Consider the following 10,337-nt stretch of genomic DNA (forward strand, 5'->3'; position numbering starts at 1 on the left):
ACAATAATTGATAAGTAGCTTCATGGGTAACATGTCCTCCTTTTACCTTGTTTTTGGGCATGAATATTGTTCAGATACTACTTAATTTACCAAAGTCTAAACTAGTAGTAATATATTAAGTTTGAAAAAAAATAATTGACTGCTTTATTTACTGTTAACTGATTGACAGAAGCAAAAAATTCCAAAAAAAACCACAACAACATGTCTGAATCTCAAAATCTACAATACACAACCTTGCCAAAGGTCGAAATACAAACCGGAAAAGAAAACCTAAGAACAACTCTCACTGAATTTACATTTTGAAATTTTACAAGAAATACCATTTAAAATGATGATAATGAAACCATACAAGATATGCGATTCAAAACTTAGCCTAGACCGTGAATGCGCAACTTGTCTGCAACATAAAGCAGCTGACAGATATTTATCGATGGATAGTGTTGGAGTAAATTAAGATTAGACGTAAAGTCGCTTGCAAGTAAGTATCTCCGGACGATAACCAACATGGCGCAACAAATTCTGAGCAGAGTATCCTGCAAATTACATAGAATTTTCACTCATCGAAAGAGTTAAAATTGGTTCATAAACACCTTTAAGCCACGAGATACAAAAAGAGATGAGGGGAAAGAAAAGGTAATATCACATAAAGAGGATGCATTCTTGAATTTGATTTTCTGGTCTCGAGGGTCCTTGTTCTCTGGATGGATGTATGTATCTTCATGACATGATAGATAAAATTCTATTTTTCTATCAAAAAAGATAAAAATATTTCAATGAGAACTGGGATGTGGCTAAAAACAAAACCCGTCGCAAAATCCAAATCCCACAAAATTTGTATTAATAAAAAGAGATAACAGAGGAAGAAATTGTCAGAATTTAGAAGTGAGTGACAACCCCCGGAGTGGTTCATCGTCAAAAGAAGGGTTGTAGCAGTTCCTATTGATTTGTCTAGGGGGATGTGAAAGAGGGCTTTCTCATCTAAAGGCAGGGGGAAGCTTGCGGAAAAAAAACATATGAAGTTTGTAGTAGTTGCAGATGCAGCTTTCTTTTGGTAAAGGAAAATCAAACTGGAAGGTATTGAAGGAACAAATAATTTTTTTAATTAATAAGAATTAAGGAAACACTAACTGAAGGGGTTACAAGAGTGGGGATGGATTTTATAGGTACCTGATAAATATATTGGTAGACAAATGAGAAATTTCGATATAGAAAGAATCAGTCACTTACTTGAGGACCATCAGGGTCACTCAGGAGTGCGTCCCATATTAGGAGACAGTCTGCAAAATTGAATTCTTGGGTCAGAAGGAGTGTCATCCACCTGAATGCATAAAACTGGGGATTGACCTGTCATATTCACACAAATATATCAGTAAAAATAAAAATGAAGCATGAAATTAATAATCTATATGTAAATGGCAAAGCATCCAAGTGCATCACCAGATACTTCCCCAGCTACATGTCAAAAACATTTCACCTTGTATGACACTCTGAGCTCACATTCAACCAAGAGACTGAACTTCTATATTAATCAAGATATTAACGACTACTTACCAACAGCTGTGGCTCAACATTAAAGCTAAGGATTCCTATCAAGTGACTTTTGTTACTGATTCACCTTTAGTTCTATCGATAAAGAATGGCGAAACCAAAGCGGACAAGAAGTCAACAAACTAAAAGCTCAAATATACAATTCCACGTCACCAGGAAATTTATTTTTATTGACCATTTGTCCACCAAACATTTGGTTCATAATGTTTTAGTAGTTTTTGCAGCAGATCTAAGAAATAAAAATTGAAAAATCATTCTCTAAAATCAAATAAGCAAAATCTTCAAGTCATCAAATATTTATTTGTCAAAATATAACAGCCAGACAGGTGTCTCTGCACCCTGTAGTACAAGGAAGATTATTTATATATAACCCTTGCACAAATGTTCCACAGGTGACCAAAAATAGTAAACTAAAAGCTCAATTGATGCATGAACCAGCCCTGCTATGGACAACAAATTTTGCATAAATAAAAGTTAAACATAGATTTGAAATCCAAAATTTGAGTGTCTTTTAAATTAAGGTATTCCACACCCTTCTTAAATATTGTAGTCCACTTAATATTTTGAGCAATGGCAAAAGAGAAAAAAATCCTGCAGTTTGGACAAACATCTAAGATCTTACTTTTGTTGTAATCTCAAGATGACGCCAGAGTTCTTCGTCATGCTCCTTCAGAAGCTGTGATAATCTTGTTATAGTGGCTCTTATCCCCACAACACTGTTATCAAGTTGTTTAACAAAATTATCCCGAAATCCACTCAACAACTCCACAAAACAGAAGAAAGTGTCTGCTTCAGCAGAGACCTGCATGCCAGACAAGAATCAAAACAATAATTTCTGCTGAAGAACAATGAAGATTAACACACATCAAAATAGTTTCTTCCATCCCAGCACTATTCCCAGTTGAAGAAAATGCACTTGGTAAAATCGCTGCTGAATATTAAGATTAAAACTACAGTAATCACAAAATAAAAATTTTAAACTACCTCATCTAAAAACTTGAGCCGATAAATAGGGGATGATACACTCGATTAATTTTTGTAGGATAAAAGTTAGCAATTTCTTTATGTCATGCTTGTTCCTGAAGTAGGAAGAAGTTCATTTGTTTTATTTAAATTTTTGTCTTCAACAAGCCCTCACGTGCTGGCCAGATAATTTTTCATTAAAGGACATATGCACATTTTTTCATAAATGGGTAGCGGCAAGACTTGATGCCGAGATGCAAATAGCATGTTGAACCATTAAATCTGAAAACTTAGGCCATTAAAGAGTGGACACATTTATGAAGTTAAATGTCTTCAACAAAATTTTTTTTGTCTTCTTACTGTCCCCGGATTGCTGCATCCATAATTGCTTTGACATGCGGTGGAGATTTTATCATTGAAGTTTCTTTTCTTTAATTTGGAAAAAATACTAATTTCAAGGTGAAGAGATTGATTTAAACAATTTCAAATAAAACTATTTGCACTTCTAATATTTTCCTTAATTTTCTATTCTCATTTACAGCGCAATTTTGCCTGCCACATTTATGTTGGACAGTAGGTACTCAACACTCCTAAGAAAATTTAACTGATCTTAAAGATATTAGCAATAACTTGTTACCTTAGCAAATCTGTAATCTTACTCGATTAAGAAACCTATAAGAAACAATATGTAGTCATGCCTGAAAAATGAATACAAAACAGCTAAAAGTGAAGTCTTATTCTCAATAAACTAGGGATTTGGATTACTTTGTAAAACAAGCTTAGTTAGGTCTTTCTCTTAATTTATCCTCAGGAGATGCCACCTCCACTTGTTAGAATACAGTCTCATTTCTTGCTAAACAACAAACTCTTGATGCAAGTAGAAAGAACATTAAGCAATTTTATGCTGGAAAATGAACCTGTAGCTGTTAATTTTACTTCTTTCAATCTTAAAGACTTGACTCATCCTTTATAAATGCCATATACTCAAAGTGGCAACAATCATGACATCTAGAATTTTTCTCCCCATCACGTAAGCACTCTGATAGCGCGAAATAGTTTCCTCATTCTCTCTCAACCTATTTACTAAAAATTTTGCAATAATCTTTTACAAACTAGAGGCCAAGCTAATGGGTTGAAAGTCACTCATCCTCCTAGAATTTGTTTTCTTTGGGATAAGGTGTAAAAAATTGGAATTCCAGAATGCATGGATCACACCATGATGAAAAAACTCCCTCGAAATCCTTCATCAAATGCCCTCGTAAAATATTCTGCATCACTCACAAAAACCACCACCTGGATTTCCCCCAAGTCAAGCTCAAAAGGTCTCTCTAACCAGTAACCATTCCATCACGTCCCTTGAAATAGACGACCAATGATACGACCACACACCACCTTAAGTTCTCATGTTTGATAATTCTTGAAGAAACAATCAATTTGATTCTCAATGCCTTTGTCCTTGTTTCAAACAGCAGAAAATGGACAGGGAACATGTTCGATTTACAACAGTGAGAAAGTTTCTAAGAAAATAAGCAGGAAAGCTGACAAACAAAGTATAATGTTTTACTGAATCATAAGATTGTAGGTTTCCAATGTACAGAGTGTAAGTAGAGAATAGGAGAGACCAAGAACATTACTTACAGCATTTTCCTCATTGGGGTCATTCTTTAACACATAGAATAATGGTGCCAAGATTTCATTCATCCCTTGCACGTATCTTATACCAGGATTCAACTTTGCAAATACAATCAATATGTTCTTCAAAGCCTCCTGAAAGTCATATACATGGAGCGAGTAAAATAGATTTACAATTATCCACAGAATAAAATAAAAAATGAAACTGCAGCTCACTTGGTTGGATTCTGCAAAAGCTGAGTCCCCCGAGAAAAAGTGCATGTCTGGATGAGTGCGCTTGACATCTCGTTCAATCTGTTCTATAATCTCAGTCTCCTGGAAAAATTGATTCCATATGCTACTCTCCACAAGACTTAATGGATGCTCTCCATGAGTTATCTCTGATCTTGAGAGAAAACCCTTATCCTCTCCATCTGGTTTATTGTTCTCAAGATTTGATTTTTCCATCTTCCTTGTAATATCTGACTAACTAGCCATGGAAACATTCAGAAATGCCAAAAAAAAAATAAAAATAAAAAGAATTGAAGATATACGTGCAAAGGAAATTAGTGCAGTTCAGAACTACAATGCTCACACAGGACTAATTATATTAAGCATTCTGCGTGCTTTTTAGCCATTAGCTTCCTGATATAATAACTGTCTATAAAACAAATAAACTATATTGATACAAATGCATTTCCTGAGCCATTAAAATAAATAAAATCCCAGAATCAATTAAATCAAGAGGAACAAATGAGCATCAAACATTTGAAATTGTAGAAGTTAAATGAGAAATACGGGGATCTAAAAGAAAATCTAGGTTTAGCTACGCAACATGAGATCTCAGTGCCTGCAATAAATATAGTGTAGAGAGAAAAGTAAGCAATTCAAATATTCAAGAATGGCTAAGAGCCTATAAAAGGTGTCAAAAGGTCTCTCATTTGTATGATCTTGTTACGGCCAACATCCAGTGAGCAAAGGATGAAACTTTCTAAATTCCATCCAATGCTACCTTACTCAGATAGTCAATTCACCCAGATCAAAAATGGTGAAAGAACTTTCTGCAAAAAAAAGTGAATACTAGTAAAATTTCAATTGTTTAAATAAAAGCTGAAGTATGCCAGCTTACATACCCCGCGCCGTAATAAGGAAATAAATGAGTATGAACAGCATCTTATGAATTCAGGATTTCTCTTAAAATGCATTTTTCAAGATTTGCCTTGTGCATTTCTAAAACCCAACACATTATGCAACAAAGCCAAATTTATTGATCAATACCTGTTCTTTTTACGTTTTCATTATTACAATCTTTCAGTGTATTCCAAAGGAGTAAAGATAGTCCTAACTAGAAAGAGGAAATACAGGCAAAAAAAAAAAAAAAAAAAAGGAAAAAAAAAAAAAAAAAAAGATTCAAGGACTTACAGGATTCATCAATAGCTCCTCTTTGAAATGCTTATACTGAGACCTCTTCTTGGCCAACTCTGAAGGCCAAAGTGCGCGATCGGGTGGAAGATACCCCAATAACAGCTGCAAACAGTCCACAATAAAATTGTAATCCAGGTATTGTATAATTTCTGAAACTAAAAGAAACAGAGGAGTGAAAAACAATTATTTGGTGCAGTTAATTTATTAAGTCCCACATATGCCCATGGACAAAAGTTACATCCATATTGTGCCTGCACACGAAGAAGAAACACTTTTTTCATGTAGCTTTTGCAATATCCTATCATGTTTACCCATCATAGGCCAAAAAAATACCACTTATGCTAAATTCAATCCATTCCACAGTGCTTTAGCCAGCAATTTCTTTAATATAATAATAAACCTAGCCAATCATAAGCTAAATTTGATAGACAGCATCATTCTAGCATTGCGGGAGACCAGGGAACTGCATTAAATTCCTTATTGACCTTATTATACCCTTTTTTTTTCAAATAAAAGATTCTATTTGCATTTGCACCTAGGGAGACAAAATTTATATAAATATCAATTTACTTACTTAATACACACACTTCAATTTAAAAGACCACTTAAAATATCTCATGAACTAAGACTATTTCCATCTTGTGTTTCTTCCCTGTTCAAAGTTTTCTATCTTTCTCCATCTTGATCTATTCTGCCTGGACAAATAACTGAACTTTTCAATCTTTTAAGTTCCTGATCCCAGTTAATTTTGGGAAAATCTTGTTTTTATGACAATATATTGTTTAAATGACAATTTTACTATTTTAAATCTTCCGTAATTTCCTATACATAATTTTATTTTTCACTACATGATTTTTAATCTGAATTTATGCATACCAGTAAACTAAATGAGAGGCTTTTTTTCAAAAGGACATATAATACACTTATTGGGTAAACTAATTGAACGGCAACTTAAACATTATTTTTTGCGTAAGTTGCCAACTGTGAACTTTTTCAACTAGAAATGAAACTTTAATTGTAATGCGGAACTTTGTTTTCCATAAGTACCATGCTTTCCATATAAGATATGCTCAAGGATGAAGAATATAAAATCGAATTAAAACCTTCCACACCGTTGCACGAATGCCATCTCCATCAGGTATCCCTTGTGATGCTATCCTTCGCAGTTCTCCCATATTTATAATCTTCCTTGACAGCTAAAGTTGAAAACAAAACAAACATAAATGTACAAATCAGCTCATAATATGAACCTGAAATTGAAAGCTCTAAATCCCAAAGTACATCCTAAATATGCAGAGAGATAATAAAGATAAGAAAAGGCAAAGATGATGCAGAAGCACATAAAACAATCCATAGCCATCAGTAATATACTGTGTATGCTAGTGCCTGCACCCTGTCCTGGCTTGACATAAATCTCCCAAGCTCACACACTGTCATTACCTCATTGAAGTCACTCACCCTCTCTATGAGTACATGAATTTTGAGAAATAACAAGAGACCTATCACTAATAGTAATAATAGGTATACTAGTATCGACAAACAAGGTTAGCCATCAGACGTCAATAGTACAGATAGATATAGCCTGCTGATATGCTTTTGGTAGAAGACGTCTACAAAGAAAAGGAAATCCTCGACTCCTTGCCTTCACTGTGAAAAATAGTCTCCCTTTATATCGTGTTGAAGACATAAACACATGACCCTTTCTAGTAGCTTAAACTTTAGATCAAATAGTTCACATGATCTCGGAGCTAATATAAAGGTTGTGGGTTCAAGTCTCACCCTATCCATTTAATGAAATTGTGCACATGTCAAGCATTGATTGGAAAAGATGAATGCCACCTATGCACAAGAGGGAATTTTGAAGCCCATATTGAAATGAAATACATGTGAGTCTCTAACAGTTTAGCTAAGTGGATCCACATTTTGCTCTCTATTTGTCTCTGCCACTAACATGAGCATTTAAAGAACTAAACCCATTAAGTTTTAAAACGATATTTTTGGATTTGGACTTGCATAGTGTCAATATCTAAGAGTGTTTGTCCTTTGAGGCATGATTTGCATCTTGATTTCCTTCTAACAACCCACATATAGGTACCTTAATATATCTTCTTTAAAGAGCAGTTTGAAAGTGTTGTGGCCCTTTGTAAATGCAATTTTTATATGGGTTCTACAGCCCAAAATAGATGCTATATATGTTGGAAGGAAACTGCATCGGCAAGCCATTCTTTTCGTAAACTCTGAGGTATCCGAGAAGTTGTAGAAGTCCTTATCCCTAGTTTGATCCTTAACTGGCGGGCTCTTGCATGCTGCTTGGCAATGTACAAGTATTCATAAGGGCAATCTTACGGTGTGAAGAGACATAGCCAACATCCCACACCTTCATATATTTAGTTATAAAATATTTATTTAATCTAAAGACAAAATTATAAATGGCCTCACTTTCACCTTGAGTGTAAATAGAAAATAAACATGTCTAAATATAAGTAGACAAAATATTAGAAAAAGTGATACCTAAAAGTGTTTTTCATCTGACATTTCCTAATCTCTAAGACAGTTGTGGTACACAGTTGGACCACACCATCTGTTGCCAACATTAAATTGTGCAGAAAGACAGCTAACTAACATGGTTTGGTAGCTATTCATCACCATACCAATTTGGTGGAATGCTTGTCAACTTTGTGTCATTAGGAAACAACAGCAGCTCAATTAAGTGGTACCCATCTGCTATTGTACAAAGCAGATGAACAGCTCATTCTCATAAGGATCAATGAAGACAACTAGGAGCAATCAGCTACTTGGATAAAGAAAAGGCCTACACGTTTTATTGATAGGCTGTTAGCTTACTTGATTAGATAAACTTATGAATTAGTGTCTCAAATTAAGAAAAGGCCTACACATGGAATTGAATGTTTCATTTTTCGCTTCTTCTAGATCAAATGACCGATATGTCGCACACAGAAACCATGAGGGATATCAATGGATAAAGGTGAACTTGCCCAAATATGTTACATATGAAAATTATTGTCACAGTTAATTTTCACACATAATGCAACAATGAGCAACTATATTTACTAGTCCTGTATGTTTCATTGAATGTCGATGGGACAACAAAACAGATAAGTTTTATTCCCAAAAAACTTCAGTTCGACTACAAGAATCCTCTCTCTCTCTCTCTCTCACACACACACACACACACTAATAAACAAACAACAAAAGTAATCGAACCAAATGTTCTTTCACACAACGTAATCCTGTATTTTGACTCCACTTCCATCCTTATGTTTTTACTATTAACGAAATGAACATTCTACATACCTTCTTTAGTCCTAATTAACCTCAGACCTTTATATCTCAATCCATTCAACTATGAAAATTGCCAGTTATACTCTCCGAGTATCATTAACTAAATTTGTATCATCAAGGAATTTAATGTACAGAAAGACCATATCTCATAAGTAAATAGATAAAAACTTGAAGTTAAACCATGAACCAAGTATAAACGCACACATATACCTCTTGTAAAAGCTGGGCTTGGGAAGAAATGTCAATAGCCAAAGAACTAGCAGCTGCAAATGCGTTTGCACCAACAGAAGCAGTGGATGCAGTAGTAGAGTTGGTAGAAGAGCTCCCATTATCCTCCTCGCTATTATAATTATGGTTGTTATTATTTCCATAATTACTGCCATTATGACAGCTCAACAGATCACTATTTTCCCCTTTCACACTTGTGCTACTACTGTGAACAAAAGAACTTGGTGGCTCAACAGGTCTAGTTACAGGCGGTGGGGGCACCGGCACCGGCTGTTCGACAATAGACTCCACTACAGCCGACTTCTCGGCGGCACGTGCTGGCGGGTCACGAGATTCCACGGCATCACTACTCTGCGGCGGCGGTTGGGGTTGCGGGGAGGACCACAGGGAGCTATTGAGCCAATCGGGTACCCGTTTTTTAACCATAATTAGTAATAATTATCTTTGGAACGATCAATTATTTCTTCACAAGAATTTATTTTTTTTGCTTATTTTTTAAATACTGGAAAAGGTGAAAAAATGGAGTGAAAAAAGAGGGTTTGATGGGCTGATTGTGTTGTTCATGGAGAATAGAAATGGCGTCGTGCAAGCATTATTGACTATCTGCGCGTTGAGCAGAGTGTCTTTCTTCTAGGCTCTTTCTCTTGCCTTTGTCGGCGTTGAGTAAGTCCGTGGAAAGGCAGTGGAAGAAAACGTACGTTTAATCTGTTAAGTGTGTTTTTCTTCTAGGTTCTGCTCTTTATCGTGCCTTTGTCCGTGTTTAGTAAGTCCGTGGAAAGGTGGTGGAAGAAAACGTACTTTTAATCCTTTATTTTTTACTTTGACTTCTTAATTATTTCATATTTTTGGCCCGTTTGATACACATCAATTTGAAAATGAGAATGAAAAATATAGTCGTTATGAATCTCATACAAGAGATAAAAAGTCAAATATGATGATTTGATGTGATAGATAACGGTCATTTTTTCATTTTAATGAGCAAATAATGAAAAACAACCGAGAGCTATTTAATAACTTTTTAGATGGCAAAAAATAAATGCATCTAAAGTATATTATACAATTACAAAATATTGTTTTGTTTAAAAGACAATACTAACTTTTTAGTTAACAAGTGAAAATCAAACACTTTCCACTTAAAATTTCAAAATCAGCTATTTTTTTTAGTTATTTATTTCAATACAGATAAAAATCCTCTCATTTTTCATCTTCTTCAACCCAAGATCTCATAAATTTATCGAATGCTGAACAAGAAAATATTT

The 10,337-nt window shown here is 34.6% G+C and overlaps 1 protein-coding gene across 3 annotated transcripts; it reads right to left on the reverse strand.

Moving 5' to 3' along the window:
• Positions 1–135: 135 nt before the first annotated feature.
• On the reverse strand, positions 136–9,795 carry LOC111393626 (TBC1 domain family member 13). Of its 3 annotated transcripts, XM_023019255.1 has the most exons (9): positions 9,061–9,795; positions 6,651–6,743; positions 5,545–5,649; positions 4,591–4,612; positions 4,360–4,556; positions 4,150–4,278; positions 2,171–2,350; positions 1,228–1,344; positions 136–533 (listed from the first exon to the last, which is right to left on the reverse strand). In XM_023019255.1, the coding sequence occupies exons 1-9, from the start codon at positions 9,502–9,504 to the stop codon at positions 369–371; spliced, it is 1,452 nt and encodes a 483-aa protein (XP_022875023.1). In that variant the 5' UTR covers positions 9,505–9,795; the 3' UTR covers positions 136–368. The 3 variants fall into 3 exon arrangements, with proteins under 3 accessions (XP_022875023.1, XP_022875022.1, XP_022875021.1); XM_023019254.1 differs by having other exon boundaries at positions 4,360–4,608; positions 6,660–6,743; XM_023019253.1 differs by having other exon boundaries at positions 4,360–4,608.
• Positions 9,796–10,337: the final 542 nt, after the last annotated feature.

This window comes from Olea europaea, chromosome 4, assembly GCF_002742605.1.
Source record: "Olea europaea var. sylvestris chromosome 4, O_europaea_v1, whole genome shotgun sequence".
NCBI lineage: Eukaryota > Viridiplantae > Streptophyta > Magnoliopsida > Lamiales > Oleaceae > Olea > Olea europaea.

Coding starts and splice junctions, on each gene's coding strand:
- LOC111393626 (XM_023019253.1), bottom strand. CDS start 9,504: ATGGTTAAAAAACGGGTACCCGATTGGCTCAATAGCTCCCTGTGGTCC. Junction 4,279..4,359: donor CTTTTGCAGAATCCAACCAA/GTGAGCTGCAGT, acceptor TATGACTTTCAG/GAGGCTTTGAAGAACATATT. Junction 534..1,227: donor GTGACCCTGATGGTCCTCAA/GTAAGTGACTGA, acceptor TGTAATTTGCAG/GATACTCTGCTCAGAATTTG.